The 21,150-nt window shown below is 40.5% G+C and overlaps 1 protein-coding gene across 1 annotated transcript; it reads left to right on the top strand.

Annotated features, from left to right (window-relative positions):
• Positions 1 to 2,954: 2,954 nt before the first annotated feature.
• On the top strand, positions 2,955 to 18,221 carry LOC129100940 (rab-like protein 6). The gene is given in 16 exon segments (XM_054610496.1): positions 2,955 to 3,098; positions 3,200 to 3,334; positions 3,705 to 3,752; positions 5,632 to 5,684; positions 5,841 to 5,929; positions 8,082 to 8,222; positions 9,843 to 9,948; positions 10,324 to 10,427; positions 11,046 to 11,437; positions 11,658 to 11,805; positions 13,592 to 13,746; positions 13,749 to 13,794; positions 13,938 to 14,199; positions 14,471 to 14,657; positions 15,122 to 15,180; positions 15,273 to 18,221. Coding segments are annotated over 16 exon segments (2,247 nt in total). The 5' UTR covers positions 2,955 to 2,968; the 3' UTR covers positions 15,465 to 18,221.
• Positions 18,222 to 21,150: the final 2,929 nt, after the last annotated feature.

Here is a 21,150-nt window from a genome sequence, read left to right as displayed (position 1 = left end):
TAAGACGGCGTTATCTCGGAAGTGCTGGGATCTGGTCTTCAAAGTAAAAGCAAGGTAGGATTTGTTTTCATTGGTTTTCGGAAGTGCAGAATCACAGTGTAGAAAATGGGATCTTGTGCTCACAGATTATAAAGATGTTTCAAACAAAGAGAAATTATTATGAGTAGGTATGGAAGGTTTGTCAATTGGTATTTATCATTGCAGATAGTTTGGGATGGTCCTTTTGATGTCTTTGGATTATCCTGAATAACAGATCATTGTTTTCTGGAGATAATAAGTTTTCACCACTATGTCGCGCATACGATGGAGCTCAGTGTCAAGTTATGAATTATAGAAGCTCTACTTTCCATTTCCTCTTGAGGGCTTTTTAAGATTTCTCATCCATTTAACAGTTGAAATTCAAAGTGAATTCTTGACCTCTGATGATGAAGACTGTAATATAATAACATCACAGCGCCAGAAGAAATACTGAATGGACCTTGTGGTGTCAAGAATGAACTTGTCGACTGTCAAATGTATTTAGTTATGCCCTCGTGGGAAAACACTACTAATTCGCATAGTATGCTTTATTTTTGAAAGACGAAACGGAAGTTACGCACGTGCGTGTCGCGCTCCGCTGTGGGTCTCTGTGGCTGCTCTTCTTCTGCAGAGGAATGTCGCTGCTGCTGCTACAGCTCAGCTGGGATGGAGGACTGACAGATGTTTCCAGAAAAAGATGTCGGGACCGCAATCTCTTCTACTATTAAATAACCGTGAGTATTTGTAGCTCATACCACCTGAGGGAAATAAACGGTGTCATGTCTCGCAGCGGTGTCGCGTCAGTGAGCGTACAGCGGGGGAGAGGCTAAGCTAGCTAATGCCGTCTGGACGGCTAGGGCCAGCTAAACCAGAGCCGAGGGGTAACGTTACCTCTCCGCCAGTGTGGGTTACACACCCGGCTGCCTCACCGCTGACAGACCCTGTAGAGGATTCGGCTTTGTTATTTTATCCATGATTGCATCAAAAACTTTGATTTAAAAACCCTCTCACGAGCGCTAAACAGCCCGGGGCAGCTAACTAATGCTAACGTGAGATGGGATAGCGTTAAAGGGAAAATTCACCCCAGAAAAACAGAGTCACCCACAGCGCTGATGTCAACTAGAGACACATCCCGAGACCGGCCTGATGTGGATAATGTGACAGCGAGGACCCATCAGGACGTAACAGGGACACGGAGCAGCTGTAAGGCCGTATGTAGCGCTACTGTGTATCTTCTGGTCGACTAATCGTTTTGGATCGAATACAATGACACATACGTGTAGACACGAAGCTTACTGAGGATTCCAACTTTTTTTTTTTTTTTTTTTTTTTTTTTTTTTTTTTTTTTATCGTATTACAATTTTATTTCTATAGCACATTTCGGATATGGGGACAATTAAGTGTGCTTTACATAAATAAAAACAAAAAAAAGGGAAGATCCATAGATAAAATATGATCAAAAGACAGTACAAAGTACATTAAAAAGTAATTAAAAATGTTTAAAAAACACAGTAGGTTTATTGGAATAAAATCATTTAAAAAAAGAAACATACTAGCTCAATCATAGGCCAAAAAAAACAAATGTTTTCATCCTGGATTCTAAAATGATTGCTACATCAAGTGCACATCTAAGACATTCTGTCAGTTTGTTCCAGTTTATCCTGTTTAGTTTGGACTGTGCTAGCTGACATGAGTCCATGGATCTTAGAGCCCTACTCCGTCTATGTTCTTTAAGTATATCCGAGATGTATTCTGGTCCTAAAACCATTCAGTGATGGACAGTATGCAGCAGCACTTTGTAAATGTATTCTGTAACTAACTGGAAGCGAAGTGTAAAGATTTCATAACTGGACTAATGTGCTCTGTTCTCTTAGTCCTGGAGGAAGAGGTGGAGATGGAAAAATTGTTTCAGCCAGATGGCTCAAAGAGTGTTTGAGGTTTCTGGAAATACATTCAGAGAGATAACAGCGGGATAAACGACTGTCCAGTAATCACAGTGTCATTATTAGTTTAAAACACTTGTTGTGCAGAAAATTGTATGCTTAGCTCTGTAACTGATGTATTCTCAAACCATGAGAGGCACCAATCGGGTCTCAATGATTTGACTTTCGTCTTACGGGGTTCGACAGTAAGGGTTGCCATTATCGCTGTCATTTTGAGGAATTGGCAACCAATTCTTGGTCTTTTTGACATATAGTAAATAGGGACACCAACAAGTAAAAACCAGCACCCCAAAATTCTTTGGTTTTACATTTCTTGTTGCATTAGTGATATTTAAATATGTCCGGTCAGAACCAGACAATGCCACATGTGCACTGGTGCGTTTACTCGCTTGCACTGAGGCATCTGTTTTAAAGAAAATGGTGAAGTGAAATTGAGTTTATTTTTGTGAAGTCTTGTGAGGCGATGCATCCTGGCATCTCTGTTTCAGTTTAGGCAACCAAAAGCTGATGCCTTTTTACTGGGCCTGGCAACCACTTTTAAAAATAAAGGGGTGTTGAGCCGTATCTTAGGGAAACGGTTGTTTTCTGTGTTTCTTGATATTTATCGCCTCTAACAACCAGAATACCATATGTATGAGTGCAATTCCTTTTTAACTTTGTGTTTGACAAAAAACGGCAGCTAATTCCCAACCATAACTTTTGTCTTCCTCTGTTGTTGTCTCTGTTGTTGTTTTTTCACAGATGATGCTCAAAAAAAACACAATAGTTATCTCCACCTCTGACTGGCAATCAAGAACATTCAATCAGATCTAAGAGAACCGCTGCTGAATTCAGAGACGATAATTAGTCGTTCAGCTTCATATTTGCTTCGAAGCATGGATCCTTAACTTCCTCAGCCACCAGAACACTCTGTCACACCCTCCCTTCGGTTGTTCTGTGACTAGCCGTCAGGGGAGTTCCACTGTACCGCCACGCGTTACTGTACAAGCCCCAGACGCACCGTCAAGATGTTTTCAGCGCTCAAGAAGCTGGTGGGGTCCGAGCCAGGGCAGTTCCGGGACAAGAACATTCCAGCTGGCCTGCAGTCCATGAACCAAAGTTTGCAGAGACGCTTCGCCAAAGGTGTCCAGTATAACAGTAAGTGATGCAGCGGATCAGGCGAACAGGCTTCTGTGGTCATATTTATTTTTAAAAATGTGCTTGTTAGTTTTTCTGACAAACTCTCTTTCTCTATCTAGTGAAAATAGTCATCCGGGGTGACAGAAACACCGGAAAGAGTACTTTATGGCATCGACTGCAGGGCAAGAAGTTTGTGGAGGAGTACCTGCCCACTCAGGAGATCCAAGCCACGAGCATCCATTGGAATTATAAAAGTAAGTGGTTGCTACTCATGTCGTCTCTGGGCTCTACATCTTGTTTTATTTGATCACCACTGCTTTGGTCGTGTTTCTATTTTGGGTTAATATTTGACATCTGCTGTTCTGTGCCTCGGTGATTTGTTTCAGTGGCTCCATATCAAGGTAAAATTTAGACTTGGCCTCAGCTAACCCAGTATTAGAGTAGCTGTATTTGTGTTAGTCACTCCATACCAAGCACACCTTTTTCCACCACTACTTCTTCTAGTGTTTTCAGTTGTCGGATTCCATATTAGAGTCGCTTAACAGCCTGCACATTTGAAGTATTTGAATCTGTGGCCTCGAGAGCATGAATAATGCAAACACCACCATTTCTGTTTCCCCTCAGCTACTGATGATGTGGTCAAGGTAGAGGTGTGGGACGTTGTAGACAAAGGTAAGTGTTGACACACGTGGCCGTTAAAGAACCAGACTTTCCACAGAGGCTCACCTCACTCTCAGAAGTCACGCCTTTGTTTCTTTCTACCTTGGCCAACTTTGCCACAGTACTTCCTGACACCAAACAGACTCAATCTTTTTCTGCCTTGTTTGTGTTTCTGTCCTCAGTGTTGATGTTGTCTTCTTTTTTTTTTTTTGCACCTCTCCTGCACTCATCTCAGGCCAAAAATACCCTCTTCCTGAAGGTGTAGGTGAGCGCCACCGTAGTATGTAGAGATTGAACCGGCTTGTTTGCTGTGGGTTTTGCCCCGCCTCGTCCCTCTCTTATCTGAATGTCAATATTCCCAAAGGTTTGCTGCGTGGCTACTTTTCTGAGTTTGGCTGACTTTTTTTTTTCTGCCGTATAGCTCTAGCCTGAGTGTATGGCGCTGTGTGAGCCATGACGTGTACCCTCTTTCACACCGAGGGGCTCAACCGGGGTTGAACCAGCGTTGTTTTTGTGTTTTTAAAAAGGGTTAACTCACGTGGACCAACTTTGGCTTAGCGACACAGGTCGAGAGTTAGGTCGGAACAGGGTTGATTTCAATGTGAATGGCACACTGTCAATCTCACTAACAACTGGGGGCGGGACAAATATGTCATTAGTAAGAAACATGGGGGCGCTCAGTCGTGACGAAGGTCGTCTTAGGTGCCGTTCTCAAGTTGCATCGAAAAACGTGTGAACAACACCAGTTGTACCACTTTCATCTTTTCATCCAAGTTGCCTGGGGGGGGTTGTGCAACTGTCGTGGTCTGCTATTACTAAGTAACCAAAACCCACGGGCTACGATGATGATGAAGTTATGGTAAATTAGCAGTAAGCCTCACTGACTGAAACTAAACAAAGTCCTTAGAGTAGCTTTACTGCTCGAATTGTTGTCTTCAGTTTGGCTGACCTTTCAACTGGATGTTGGTGACGTCGTTGGTCGGCAAGGATGAAGTAAAATAGTCTGTGGGACCTGGACCAGATAGTAAAGCTCCGGGTAGTCCTGCACTAAATTGATGAACTTCGTCTACATAAATTAACTGTAGACTGATTTTAAGAATAACAGAAAAGATATCTCCCAGCTATAATTGGTTGTTCCTCTTCACTTGACATGCAATGCGATGTGCAGCGTTCCCAAAAGTTGAACTATTTTTATCTCGGGACACAGCCGTTGTGCCCTGAAAAATAGGCGCTTGGGAGTGTTGCCCTCGCTTGGGAGAGAGTGCCTTCCAATGCGTCTACATCTACAACTGTAAATTTGAAGTCGCAAATAACGTTACATGGCCCCTCAGACTACAAACAAACGGTTACAAAAAAAATGGCTGCAACAATGTGTTCAGCTCCATAGTGATGAAAGGCTGACGATTGTAACAACACTTACATGTGGTAAATATGTGCGGGAGTTAGCAGTACTACTATACGTGCAACAGTATTTTGGACACACTGCTTTCGCTAATCCAGTACAGCCAGCCGAGAGCGCCTCTGTTTTTAAGGCATGTTTGCACATTTTCTATTTCCGGCACATGAACGTTGTGACCCGGGTAAAATCTGAATTGTCATGGCCCAGAATTGACTGGTGTTGACCGGCTTGGTTTGAATTGACTAATGAAGGGTTGAACACAGCTCGGTTAACCCCGGTCCGACCCTGGTCATTGGTGTGAAAGAGGTATTAATGCCAGCAGTGTGTGTTTAAAGGGTAATGTACGTTCAGTTTAGGCTGCAAGATGCTTTTCCTTTGGAAAAAGCGGCTGTGCTGCTCTGCTTCTTTAACTCACCGTAGTCTAACATAAAGCAACTAGCTTATATTCTTTCTTTTCAGCTCGTCTTAACTTGTTATCTCTTGTTCTTTCAGGCAAAGGCAAGAAGCGCGGAGAGAATTTAAAAATGGAGAATGAGCCTCAAGAGGTGATTATCACATGACTGTCATGTGTTAAGGAAACAGGCTCCTTCATAGCATGTGGGTCAGTGAAGGAGTCAGCTAGAGTAAGATTATGGTAAGAAGTATTAGATCTCCTTCCTGTATCATGTGATTCATACGTTTGTTTGATGTGTGTGTTCTAGTCTGATGAGGTGGCCCTGGATGCAGAGTTCCTGGATGTGTACAAGAACTGTAATGGAGTCATCATGATGTTTGACATCACCAAGCAGTGGTGAGTAGGCTTGTACAAGAATAATTTATGGACATATAGTAGTATATATATATATATATGGACATAATGTTTACCATATCGACTTATCGTACGATGTATGGACATGACCTCAATCATTTTTGCTGACCTCGATATTGCCCCTCGTATTTACACGAGTGTTTGTTTACATAAGTCACCAACATTTGAACCATCATGATGCCAGAACAAACAGCGGGGGGTTCCCCTACCATTATTAGACATGGGCATTGCGCAGACATTGCACATATTAGTTCACAGGTCCCAACAGTCCATTTTATTTATTGTTATACATTTTGGTTGTGTGGTTTTATTTCATTTATGTTTTATTTACTTCTTTTTTTTCACATTCCAATTCCAATCTCTTAATATCTTTATGAATTAAGTTCATTGCTCTTTAAAATGATGTTCTTGCAGCACCATGCTATTATATTATCACTATATCTGCTATTATATTATATTATCACTATATCAGTGGAATAAAATGGTCTTAAAATGAATTATCCCAATTGTTTCTGGGGCAATATATCTTCCAAAAGATTTGAGTTATTGTGACCGGCCTAGTGGTCGGAGCAGTCTGCGTTGTTGTCCTCACACTGTCTCGTCACTGAGCTCTAATGCTACAATATGCATGGGCAGATTAGGTTTCAGCTGAGAGCTTCCACTGGTGGATTCTGTTCAGCTTCAAAGGCAAAAACATTCAAAGCCATTTCAACACAGCTATTTTAGGCATAATGTCTGAGGGAAGAGGTAGAGATATTTTTTTATTTTTTTTCAAATACTGTCATGGCCAGCCATGAGTGACATGATGCACCAATAGGTGTTTAAATGTTTGTTGTTATTGTGGCCATGGTTTACTGACATGCTACTGTTACTGTAGCAACAGTATCGGTATCTCTAACTCTCAGGTGTACATGACATTTTTCCTTGTTCAGCACATACAGGAAATACTTTGTATATTTTTCTTTAACCTTTACTACAAAAAAAACAAAACCTAGAGTGAATGTACCCTCTAACAAGTATTGTGTGTATATCAAATACTAATATATCTTTGTGCTATGTAGGTCCATATTTGTCCCAAAACTATTCAAACTACATCAGTGAGTCTCACTGTACTGTTTGTTTCTATTTATAGATAAGGCCTATTGTGAATTGGAACATAATGGTTTGACATTTTGAAAAAGCGGGTCCCCAGAAAATCAAGTTTGTAAAACACTGCACTAGAGCACTAAATGTGTATTAATTCACCGCTGAAAATAGTCCCTAAACAAAAGTGCCAGTTCCTCCCGTTTTGAGTGACATTTGCTCAAAAACCACAGTGACCACAGTGAAACAAAGCTGTTTCAGGAAATGATTCAGTTCAGATTTAAGTCTTCGGTAGGAATGAATTGGAGCCACAGACCAATGGGGAAGTGACATTTTGTTAATTTGTGTCTTTTATGGGATTTGTTGTCAATAACATAGAGCCAGACCTATCCCATAAGCAGATATGTTTAGTGTGTACTCATTTTAAACCTTATTGCCTTAAGACCCATAAAGGCCACCATTTTACAACAGCAGCAAGATATGAAGTTGTACATTTTGTTATTGTGAAATATGTGAACCAAATGTGTAACTGGACAAACGTCTGGCATGTAAGCACTCAAAGAACCTGAAACTGAGCAGCTTGAACATTATTTTCAGCAGCTACATTTTGATATGTGCAGATCTAAGCAAACATGAGCGGGAAATCCTATTTTCAAATGTTGGTGCCAAATTATTAAACATCTGAATCAAGAAATAAAATAAAAAATAAAAAAAGAATTATAAACAGGATTCTTAATTATCCCTTAGTTATGATTTTTTAAATTATTATTTAGAGTTCATTGAGATGGTTGTTTTCTTTGTGTCTGTTGGTCATTTCATTGTGGGATAGAATGATGTTTACTTCTAGTGTATTGTCTCTATGAAAAACCAGGAGTAATCAATGTGTTTTTATCAGGGCTGCCCTTATAGGCTTTTAATATATATTTTCTCCTGAGGAGTTTCTGAAAAACATTGGAATGTGTGTGGTTCGTTGTTCTAATAGTTACCTGCAGTAAACATATTTTTAAGATTTCTTTGCCCATCCACAGATCTATATTTTTGTCAATTGCAGGACTTTTAACTACATCCTGAGGGAGCTGCCCAAAGTACCCACCCACGTGCCGGTGTGCGTGTTGGGCAACCACAGGGACATGGGCGAGCACCGCGTCATCCTCCCCGACGATATCAGAGACCTAATCGCTGGACTGAACAGGTAGAGATCAGCACTAAATGGTAGTGATGGGCAGATGAAGCATCGGGAAGCTTGAAAGGCTTTCTGACTGTTTTGTGCTGAAAAAGATATGAGACACGGCCAGAACACTGACACCTGCTGCTTTGTGAAACAATAGCCGTCCAACACCTCTCTCTCAACCAGCTAGCATGTTGGAATTAGATATGTATCACTTAGATTTAAATGTTATTGTGCAATATTTTACAGTAAAATTATTAATATATTGTCCGAAAAGCCTTAATTTTAAAATACAGGAATTTTTGCCCACAGGGAATACAAATGTACCTTATTGGTGTAGTTAAGGGTTTTCACTGTGGGCTTGTGTGTTTGATCTTCCTGGTTTGTATTCATGCAACATTTCCTTTCAGTTGCAATGTGATGTGAGAATGATATTCTTTCAAATAGCTTATTACTTTTATGTGTTATTACTTTACATCAATTGAAATGGACCTCATACTTAATATTTTGTCTTCATAGTGTCGCAGTTATTCCCCTGTTTCCTTTATCACTAATGTGCTAATCAGAAAGTTTAGCTGTAAAACTTGAAAAGAAAAAGCTGAATTATTATTATTATTATTATTACTATTATTATATAGAATGAAACAAAGAAAAAGTGGCTACAATTCATTTTTAACACTTTGGCAGAGCAGTACAACGGAAACTTAATGTTGTGTTCGCATTTAGCCGAGGACAGCTTCAACAGTGTTTTGAACCACTCTGGAAGACGGGGCTAAATTCTGTTTGTAAGTGGCGGGACATTTCCGACGCGTGCAAAACGTTGATCAATCATAACAGAGCGGGCTAGCTGACCAATCAGAGCAGACTTTGCTTTCTGGAGGGAGGAGCAAGCGCTACAACGGAGCGTTTCAGAGAGAGGGTGAGAAGAGGTGCTGCAGGACAGCCAGGATGAGAAAAACAAGGAGGATTATGAGAATTAATGCATGTAAACATGTTGTAAATGTAACCTGAGATAAAAATATGCACCCAGAAAATAGCATAATAGGGCCTTAAAAGTGGTTGCTCATAGTGGCAAAACCCACTTAGAACTGTTAGTCAAGCACATAACAGTTCCCCTCAGCTCTTCAAAACATTAAAACCAATTATTTTGGTTTAACGGCCCAAAAACTCAGCTCTCATGAACTTCACTCACAGCAGAAGCAGGCAACGGTTTTCAGTTCTAAAAAAGCCACAGTACTCTACCTGCTCAGCAGCAAACAGCAGACAGACCCAGTTGGTGAACATAGTGGAGCATTTAGCAGCAAAAGAGACAGATATGTTCTCTGGAGATGGTGTAGAGCAAAACCAGAGCTAAAAGGAGAGTGAATATTGGACGTTTATCAGTTGGACACAAACATGACTCTTAATTAATATTTGAGTATAAGGAGAGGGCTTTGCTAACATGTTCACCAACCTAACAAAGTGCTAATATGTCAGATGTTTGTTTTTAAAGCTTGCTCTGCTGCCCCCAAGTGGCCAAAGAAATAATGAATGCAGCTTTAAAATGTTTACATGTTATTTTTATGATATAATGAAGAGGAACACTTGGACACATATTCTGCATATGTTGTAATGTGTCATGAAAGTAATACTTGTGTGTTACAGACCAATGGGAGCGTCTTACATCCACTATGCAGAGTCCTCAATGAAGAATGGGTTTGGTCTGAAATATCTGCACAGGTTTTTCAACATCCCCTTCCTGCAGCTACAGGTACGTTTATTCACTCTTCATTGGGCATCATTAATATTAGAATTAGTAAAAAAAAATAAAAAAAAATCCTTAGTTTTCCATCCTCGAATGGTTTGTAAGGATTATGTCAAATCTACCCTATGTATAAAATATGTAAATAGGTGTAAATAAGATGTTATTGTTTTTGACCGTGTAACATTCTTTTTAATCACGCTTTCGCACAGCGCTATTTTGAAGGCTTAATCCGAGATCCTGTGTGTGTGTGTGTGTGTGTGTGTGTGTGTGTGTGTGTGTGTGTGTGTGTGTGTGTGTGTGTGTGTGTGTGTGTGTGTGTGTGTGTGTGTGTGTGTGTGTGTGTGTGTGTGTGTGTGTGTGTGTGTGTGTGTGTGTGCGCAGAGAGAGACCCTCCTGAGGCAGCTGGAGACAAACCAGCTGGACATGGATGCCACCCTGGAGGAGCTCTGTGTCCAGCAGGAGACTGAAGATCAGAACTATGAGATGTACTGTCTGCTTTGTTTCTCTATCTACAAGTGCTCTGTTGTACACAGGACATGAGCAAAAGCTTTTTCTTCCACTAGTTTCTCGAGCACAGCTATGACGGCGTATTAGGGCCATCATAGGGACAAAAAAAATACAAATTAGAACTTTGTGCCTTTTTTTTATGTGGTTTTTCCTTCATGCTGACACAGTGACAGTTTGGCACGGCCCCATAAAAGCATCAGTGTGTTACTATGGTAACGCAGTGTGTTCAGAGTAACGTCCTCTCAACAACTTTTTAGTTTTAGCTGTGCTGAAATAAGACACACGCAATTTTCATGAAAAGTTTTCTTTTAAGAATATTACCTGTTTTGTTTTGTTTTATTTATCTAAAATGGCCTTAACAAACTGTTGTACAAGGCACATATCCACTAATTCTAACTATGTGTTGTCCGAAGACGCAAAACTCTTTGTTACATTGTAAGAAGTACAATTCCACAAAATTATTTTAACGGTAACAAGCAGTAATCCGTTTGTCAATCCAAATTCTTTGTATCCCAGCATACAACTAACTTCCTAGCTTCAAATATCATTGCAGGTAAATCCTACTTTATTAACCAGCCCCGTTGTGCTTCCTGCAGTTTCCTGGAGAACTTGGAGACTCGCAGTAAGGGCTTCGGCTCTCCTGGTCCCGCTAACGGTCAGAGTCCTGACTCGGGCTCCCAGTCCCCCATCGTCCCTCCCAGCGGGGCGTCCACGGGCAGCTCCAGTCCCAGCACCCCTCAGCCCCCCGCACCCTCCCAGGTTCTCCCGCAGTCTCCCACTGTGTCTGCCTCCTCCCCTCCACCACCACCTCCGACGACGGCCGTCAGCGCAGCCAGTTCCCCCGCCATTGAGTCGAAGCCGCCTGCCCAGTCGCCCGAGCACCTTCAGTCCTCGGCCGCACCGGGAGGGTCGGCAACCCAGAAACGCGGCTTCATGTCCCGCTGGTTTGGATCATCTCCAGCCTCGGAGGCTCCTGCTTCGGCGCCAGGTGAGTCTCTTCTACAGATCATTGGAGCTGTGAAAGACTCCACACCAGTCCACACACCGTCGCCCTCTGTAGCAACGGGCACACACCATTGTTGATACTCTCATCCTCTAGTCTGACACTTACCAGGTTTAAAGTGATCACATGACTGGCTGGGGTTAGAATGACATCATCTTATGAAATTATCTTATTTGACATTTATTGGGCTCCATGTTTTCCTCAGACGACCCGCCCGCATCAGTGTGTCCCACTAAGGTTCAGAGTCTGGATGACTTTGTGCCAGATGAGAGGCTGGATAGAAGCTTCCTGGAGGACAGCCTGCCCTCCAAGACCAAGGTGCCTCCGCCTGCTCTGGCTGTGGACAGCGACAGGTGAGATGTCCACCGAGGCTTTTGTGTTATTTTTAGTTGAGCTTGTTAATTCTTTGGGGAGTTTTTTTTAGTATTTGTCGATGATCTACCTTTGACGTTTATTTTTACATAAACTTTGAGATAAGCCCACAGCATAGGTATTTATGTTTGTTCTCTTCATCAGCATTTAAAAAGTTATGTATGTACGTTTAATGTCACTGAGGTTGTGTAACTGTGTTAAGATTTTCCTTAAAGTTTTAGTTAAGGTTTCCTGAAAAGAAAATTGGTTGCGCAACACACCCTATAAGTCATCTACTTAAAGCTTAGTTAATACTCAACGTAGTGAAGCCAGCGCAATCACGGGACTGTCACAAATAGTTCCCTGATAAAAGTATTATTTACATATCAAGGGATTATACAAAACAGCCCAATTCGTTTTTACATGCATTAGAAATAGGAGGTCTTAAAAATCCACATTTAAGTTTATATTTCGCAGCCAAATCTAATTGTTTATGGGATGTTCAACCTTCGTTTCTTTATAATGCATTTATTTCTTGACTTTGTTATTTGCAATGCTTGTATAAAGGAAATGCAGTAGTCCGTAAATATGAGATATGAATTTAAAGATAATTAACATCCCTCCTTTTCATTGTGGAGGTTGAGACATGGCAGTTTATGTCTATGGGCATATCTACAAAACCCCTGAGCAACCAAAGTAAGGAAAAATACTTTAGGGTACTGACTCTATCTGACCTACAACATGGCCGAGGTTATGGCAATGAACGCATCCGGAATAGTTTTCCGAGACCGGGAGAACCCATTGAATACGCTTAACGACGATGCAATGGATTTTACACTGTGAATGAACGGAGGCTGCATTCACCACGGGCGTGCCTCAACACTCTGCCGTTTAGCAGGAGAGGACCCACAAATGTGACTTTGTGTTAAATCTACTCTCTCACACACACAGAGGGGTGAGGAGAATAGGCATCCCTTTGCAATTAATGATTTCACTACAGTTCTGATCTTACCAGTCAGTAATAGGAAAGGTATTTCAGGTCCACTGGTCAGCTGAGCATTCTCACATATGATAATAGTGTGATATATATATATTTTTGTACATGTAAAAGGTTCGTAGAGTGTAAAACCTGAAGCCTAAAAGGAGTTACCTTCACCCTCAGAAGCTCCTGAGCTGCCTGAAACGGCTCCATTGAATTCTCTCCTTCACTTCTGTAACTTTATGAGGTCACAATGTAACGGAAGTCATGTAAAACGCTCCGGCTAGTTTGGCCCTCACTCAAATATAAAATAAAAAGATAGAGCTGAAGTTAACATCTACCATGGTGTAGTGGATAAGACAGCAGTCTGTCATCCAGGAGACCCAGGTTTGAACCCTGACGTGAGCTATTGTTCATTTGTCATTCTCTGGAGGGAGTTTTTTGAAATGTGAAACGTTGACCAATCACAACAGAGCGGGTTAGCTGACCAATCAGGACAGACTTTGCTTTTTGGAGGGAGGAGCTACAACGGAGCATTTCAGAGAGAGGGTGAGAAGAGGTGCTGCAGGACAGCCAGGATGAGGAAAAACAAGGAGGATTATGGGCATTAACGCATGTAAACATGTTGTAACTGTAACTTGAGAGACAAATATGCACCCGGAAAAATAGCATCATAGGGCCTGTTTTAAAACGGCCATATAGATTTGTTAATAGAAAAAAATAAATGTAAATGTAATTTGTGGTATTTTACCGCTGTTAAATCTCTAAAGGTAAATAAAAAACTTTTTCCTGTCCTGTGTCTGTCCCAGTGACGGCGAAGACAGAGGAAACCCCATGGTGTCTGGTTTCCAGGATGAGCTGGATCTCGACGACACAGAGCCCAGCCTTCCCCAACCTAAGACCCTGCCCCCCAGCAAAGACTTCACTCTGACCAGTGACGAGGACGAGGGGGTTCCAGAGGCCCCGCCATCACACAGAACCAAGACCTGGACAGTGAACCTGAGCTGAAAGCGTAAGTCCTTTCTCCCAATGATATGAATATATGTTGTGGTTATTGAGGGTTGATGTATTTTTAGCATGTAGCTTCAGAGGAGATGCTGTGTGGACTGGCAGTATATATTGAATGGAATACAAATGTTTGCTGCCCTGTTTCAGGCCCGTGATCCACATCACAAAACCAAAGGCAGCTTCTAAAGCCCCGGAGCTCAGAGGCCAGAGCGCAGCGCCCATCTCCCTCACTTTAACCCCAGCAGCAGAGCAGCTGCCCCGACACCAAGGCAAGAAGAAGGGAAGTCCGACCAGAACTGAGGACTCTGATACAGACCCCGAGACCCCTGTGGCTCATCAGATGCTCTCGTATGTCATGGATGACCCGGACTTTGAGTCGGAAGCGCCGGACACACCGAAAATAACAAAGGTAAAGTAGAGCAGATTGAGGTTAACTCTGTTCACAGCTCTTTGTACTGTAGAAAACCTGAGCTTTTAACGTAAGGGTTGGATTTTAATCGGGTATCTTTTTATCATTCAGTGAATTGCACAGAATGATACAAATCAGACAGAATTTTACTTTCTGGCTACCACTACTAAAGAGATTATTATTCTGTCAAATCAGAGGCCTTATTTTTTCCGCCAATTTCTTTTGACGAATCAAAACATTTCCCTCGTTTCGGCTGCTTCCTTCTTCCCAGGACATATTTCCAGTCAGAGACGAGCTTCTGTCCGACCTCTCTGACGACGACATGCAGTTAGCCAAGGTGCCAGAACCCCTGAAGCCCACCCTGATCTCCTTCAAACACAAGGACGACACCGACCTGTTTGGACTCGGCATCCAAGAAGAGGCTCCCGCAGCCAAGGAGAGCAGCGAGGAGCAGGAAGGCAAGTCATGAGATATCTGTCCGTTAGGGGTGTGATGGTACACGATATTCACGGTTCTGTAAATATCTCAGTTTCTGGGCCACTGTTCGGTACGTTTTATGGTACAATTCAGAAAATGCAGGAAAAATATATCTAATTTTTAAAATGCTTAACATCAATCATCAGGCCATATTCTTTGTCTGTACAGATCACATGGCAATAAACCGTTTCTGATTCTGAATCTGATTCTGGTTTAACAGTTGCTTATAGGCCATCATTCTTATTAAAACAGTTAAGGCAGTCAAATACTGGCATATTGTCAATAATAAAATACATAAATTAGTAATATAAGAGAGAATTGAAACGTCAGGTAAAGGTAAAGTATTTCCGATTCTGTAAAATATTTAAAATGGGAAGAATCAATCAGCCATTAAGCTAATTTCGCACCACAATATAACTACTGTATATGTCTGCTCCTCTTTCAGACAAAGAAAGCAAACACTCCTCCAAAGACAAGAAGAAAAAGAAGAAGAAGAGCAAAGAGGTAAAGTTATCTCTGTCCATGTTACACACTTTAAGCAGTAATGTGTCCAAACAAAATCCTATAGACAATAAATTGTGTCTTTTGGTCTTCAGGAAGACGAGAAGAACAAGAAGAAACACAAACACAAGAAAAAGGAGAAGGACGAAGTCGCAGCGGGAGACGAGAAAGACAAAAAGAAGAAGAAGTCCCGGACCAAGAAAACAGAAGTGGACGAGCTGGAGGACTTTCTGGGCGGAGGAGCGGCGTCGATCAAAAGAGATGACGGTGATTATGAAGAACTATAAAAAAAAAAACAACAACAAAAAAAGCCTCCTGGTTCCTTGACTTGTAAGAGCATAAAGCATCTCCAAGCCATACGCAATACGCAAGGCTACCAACAACACCCAGGTAAAATCACTAAGACTCTGGTACCTGTATGTTCCTTCTGATCGATTTCCCCACCTGCACTACTGCTGTCACTTCCATTCCAGCCGACAGGAAACGGCGAGGAGACCCGCGTGTGTGCTGTAGTGAGTCGTGACATTACATATTTTGATGATTGGTGTGTTGTCACAGATCGGCTCTTTGTACTTTGACACAGTTGAATATGTTGGCTGAACATTTTTTTCTCTGATTTGATACATTTGATCCACTCCAAATCTGCTACTGTAAATAGGGTCCCCGTTTTGTTCTGAATTAGTTTGTGTGGTGTAATAATGGAGAGCATGCTTAAAGTGACGAGTGACTCTTTAGAGACTCCATCGTGTTCTGTCTTTCTCTTTCTTTCCTACTTGTCGGATTAAGCGCTCAATGGCAGATTTTGTCTAATGTCTCTAAATATAAACACTGAGAAAGAATTCAGATTGAGTTGATTTCAGAATTTTGCCCATCAAATGAGTTTCCCTTCTTCACTCTTGGCGTACCTCCACACTAAACCGGCTACATTTGAAAACATTTTTGCTTTGTTTTGGCCTCCATCCACACTAACAGGCGTGACTAATGCATGACACAAAAATGCGAACGATTTCATAGTGAGCAGAAAGACCAACTCCCAGGATCCTCTAAACCCAGAGCAGCATCTGTCTGTCTGTCTGTCTGAGGCCACCTGTAGTATAGCCTTAGATACTGTAAGCGAGTTTATTGAGTTTATTTTTAGTTGTGCTCTTGAGTGAATTTGAGTTCCCACTGGAAAACCGTTACGCAGTGTATATGTCTAGGGCTTTTATTGTGAAAGGTGTTTGTCCCAGCAGATGTAGACTGTGTGCAGCACAGTTCTGTTGTTTGCTGGTGAAAAGAGGAAAAAAGAAGATGCGCTATTGGGAGCCATATTTAGCATTGGACAGGACAGTTGCACTCCTCATCACTTGTAGTGTGTCGAAGTGGAAGACGTATTACTTTTTCAGGACACTGTGGGGAATCTGGGACGCCTCACTGTCCCGAACTCACTGTTTGAAAACCCGTTTGATGTTGGGACATTGAGTAAGTCTGTTTACTGTAGTCCGTCAAGTCATAGCAAGAATGTATGACTCTGAAAAAGTGCAATTGTATGTTGTTGTTTTTTTTCACAGCATTTAAAAAAATAATAAATAAATAAATGAGCCGGCTTAGTGTGGACATAGTTTGGATGTGACCTAGGCCTGGCAAACTCTCACGCATTTCAATACGATGGGCGATATAAAGGTCAGCAAATATGATCCAGGTCATGTCCATGTATTATAATAATATATTGAAAAAATTATCAAAATCTTGTCCATATATTGTACAAGGAGTGGATAACGTAAAAATGATCGTGGTCATGTTCATGTATCTTATTTCCTGAATTCATCCACTGGTCAGTTAACTGGTCCCAGACAAATTAACTTAAAGGCCACTTTTTCTCCGCTCCACCCTGAAGGCTACACTCAAATTGTCCTCATGTTTTCTGCAATTTGCCTTAACGGAGGTTTAACTACTAAGGGAATGACGTACCGCCGCCCTTATGAACCGTTTTTATAAGTGTTCTTACTGTAAAGTGTTGGCTCGCCTTTTATCAGTTAAAACAGTCTCCCTCCTCTCTGAAGCCTGTTGTCAGATTGCAGTGAATCAGTTCATCTGTTTTGTCTTTTTGATTTTGTTTGATTCTCATTGGAACGGCAAAAACATCATCCTGCTAAGAGAGTATTGTGGAGTTGAGTTAATATTTCTCTGTAAGTGACTTTTCCCAAGATGTCCCCGTTGTTTTATCCTCGTGTTATTTATTGCTTCTGTTTTTGTTTTGGTGCAAGAAAAAACGTCAGGATTTATTTTGCGTGAGTTTGTGCTGATGCCGTCCTCAACGGTCAAAAAACACTTGCAGCTTTCTACGATCACAGCTGTTCATATCTCCTATGAACACACTAATGGTTCACTTCCACTGCTTTTAAAGACATGAACTACAGTTAACTGTACCTGCTTTAACAACAGTTAGTATCTTCCATAAATCCCCACATTTTTATCTAATAAACAATACGGACGTGTATTTTTTAGACTCCACAGATTTCATACCATCTCCTATTCATATGTGGTTTACAAAGAAATTATGTTTGATACTCCAAAGTTGAAACTATGCAGCATTGATCCTGAATACTGTGTGCTTTTTTTCTTTTTTCCTTTTCTTTTTTTTTTTTTTGTCTTTTGTCATGTGATTGAGGATAAATGCTGAAAGCGCAGTTTCAAGTAGAGCATGAGACTTAAATGTACAGAAAGAAAAGAATGTATAAAGTATATAAATAATATCCATATATCTGAAGAGGTTTGTTCCCAAAATGATACATACACTTCGTGAGGAAACCAAGTGACTGAAATGCTATAAAATGATGGAACAATGAAAGATCCAACAGGGTGAAAAAAGTCCTGCTGCACGAAGGAATAACGACGAGAATGGATATGTACTTCCAGGTATTTTTTATTTCCGAGTGGATGTATGACATTTTGGAACGAAACCCTTCATTTATTTTTCACCCCATGACATGTCCCATCTTTACACTGTGTGAGTTTGCCTATGTTTGGTTTGTCCAATAAATGCAAACTTATTTCTTCATAAAGATCATTTCTTGTGTTTCTTTAAAAAAAAAAAAAAACATTAAGAAAAAAACGCTGTGGTTTGGACGATTCTAATCGTTTCTGCAAACACTTCCAAGTCTAGCTCAAATGAAGCCGGGACTTGTGATCGTTCCAGCTCAATATAATAATACATTAATAACTCTAATTTCATGCTTTAAGTTCCATCTTTATTCAAAACGCCAGGCTGAGAACCCATGTTCCGTCCTCTTTGTTTACCTTTTTTCTTTTTTTCTTTTAATGATACACGTGGTAACCCTGTTCTTAACCATAGACTGTATATAGTTCTTAACGTCACAACTCTGTGAATTGTGGGTGATTCTCTCAGGCAAAGTCGGTAGAAATGTTGACTTACGGAATGTGTGCTTAAAATGCTGGAAAATGTGCTGAACTAACTCCGTGAGACATTGGGATTGGGCTGAAGATGTTAAGCCAATTACACTCAAGCGATCCATGATGTTGGAATTGTCCTTTTAAACTTTTCACTCTGAGTGAAATTGACGTGTTTTTTTTGTTGCATGAAAAATAGACAGGGTTTTACCTATTTAGAAATTAGATTTATTATCGCTTTTATGTCCTCTTTATTTGAATTGGTCATATTTACTATAAGCTGCATTAGAGATAAATCGTGTGAGTTAAGCACTTCAAAGCCTGTATTTCCTCCTCCTGTTTGTCTTTGTATCCACAATCATGATAATGAGAGAAACAAGCTGCCTGTTTTGCCTATAATAAAATGCAATTGTGTGTTTCTGTGGAGCAGCAGTAGTAAAAGTTGGTTAATATGAAACTCCAGATATCAGCACCAGAGGCTGCAGGGGGACTGTAAAAAGAAAAAAACGTAAATATCTACCTCATTGTAAGCTAATTTCGTTTATTTTATTTTATTGATATTCTCAAAACTTCTTGTTCAACCTCCACATCATCCACTCATTTTTTGTATCATAAAAACAATATCTCATTTCAAGTGCTTTGGCCCATTCATGCACCTGTTGTTCGCAATTGTCAGCTTTTTCCCACATTATCAATCGCTTAAGTCACATTGGTCGAAATGCATTATACAGTTCATTGCATAAGTCATTACATGTTAAACGCTCTAACCAGCATATTTCATATACGTACCCATTATAATTTTTTGTACATTACTCCTGATTTGATGAATCGCTCTAATGTGATTCACCTTTGATGTCCTGGTGGTCGTGGTAACGAACACACCTTTCTACTCATCTAGCAAACACAGAGCTGCATTAGTATTCATTAGGAATTGTATTTCTGACCAACACACAGATCCAAGTCCTGTATTCACTTCTCTTTTTGCTCTGTTTTTTGTCTCCACCAGTCAGTCCACCACCTGTCTCTTTAGCTTCTAAATGCTATGTTCTCCAGCTATAGTCTCTGACTGTGTGTGTCTGCTGTTTGCAGCTGAGCAGGTAGTGCACGATGGTTATCAGCACTTTGTAGCTGTAAATAGGGTTGATGATAGTGTAGTTTAGGGCCAGAAAACTAATACAATGACTACTTGGATCTGAATGCAGAGTTGTTGATCATTTTTGTGGTCAATGGCTACGACCATCATCTTTCACACTGGTCATTTGATCAAATGTTAATATAAAAAATATTATATTAAAGAAGCTTTAAATAAAGGTACCTTGCCAAGATGGATAGATATACAGAAAGCTCTACTAGCTCTACTTACAGCTGTTAAAGTCAGCCAGTGGATGATGGTGTCATTTCTGCTCAGCACACCACATCAGTACACTCCCTCTCCATCACTGGGCAGCAGCACCGCCACAGTGAAGGAGACTGAGACCGACTGGGTCACCTTCAGATTTCCCTCCATCCCACTAAGTGGTCACTCTGGCTGAAGGTGGAGCCGCTGTAGCAGTTGATGGAGCTCTTGCCTGCTCCAAACACATCTAGTGGTAAATAAAAGAGCTGATAAACTGTATGACCTACTTCCAATTCAAAAGAAGAGAATTTAAAATGACGTGAATGCTTCGGTAGTACCTCTCCTGATAGTCCTAATAGATTTATTACAATATCAGTACATTTTGTCATCAATTTCAGGAAGTTAAACCGCCTGTAAAATCTATTTCAGCTATTGGTACTTGACTAAATAAAGCAGGTACAGTTAACTGCATGAAGCTTTTTCACTCTGTAAGAGAACATCTGAATTTAAGTTGAACGTTTTACACTTACCATATATATATATATATATATATATATATATATATATATATAGTTATGTTCATATATATAGTTATGTTCAAGTTGGATATGGAGTGAATAGGAAGGGAAGATAGTCCTGTCTTTGTCCCACAGTGGGGACATTTGCAGTTTTATGTAGCAGCAAAAGGGATGGTACAATAACAAGAAGCACCAGTAAAAAAATAAATGAATAGGACATATTAAATGAAAGAATAAATAAATAATGCAACATCAAGCAAGACACTAGTTTGATGATTTGTGCCCAGGAAAGAGTTTAATCATAATTAATCTTAAATATATTAATATATTTTATATATAAAACAGTTGTTTTTCTCACAAAGGATTTGTTTCGTGTTATTTTATTCGCAATCATAATAATAGAAAGTGTGAATTTTGTGAAGAAGAAACTGTGGACCATGTTCTGTCAGAAGGACCATTCAGTGAGAATGTTTTTTTTAAATAATGGACTTAAGGGAGATTGGAGAGGGAAATATTAGTACTGGAAATCCTAGTAACAAATGGTGGAAACTTTTAAAGACTAATATTACTAGTATATTTTTTGTGTTTTTGTTTCATTCGTTTCTTTATTTTTGTTTAATTATTACGTTTTCATTAAGTAAAGCGTATCCTTAGTCCATGCTCCAGAATAATGGGTGGCGGTAATGCTGGTTGCCAACCGCTATTAAAAGTAGTAGAAGAAGAAGAAGT

The sequence above is a fragment of the Anoplopoma fimbria genome, chromosome 13, assembly GCF_027596085.1.
Source record: "Anoplopoma fimbria isolate UVic2021 breed Golden Eagle Sablefish chromosome 13, Afim_UVic_2022, whole genome shotgun sequence".
NCBI classification, from domain to species: Eukaryota; Metazoa; Chordata; class Actinopteri; order Perciformes; family Anoplopomatidae; genus Anoplopoma; species Anoplopoma fimbria.
Note: the sequence above shows the minus strand (reverse complement) of the source record. Positions and strands in the feature narration are given on the sequence as shown.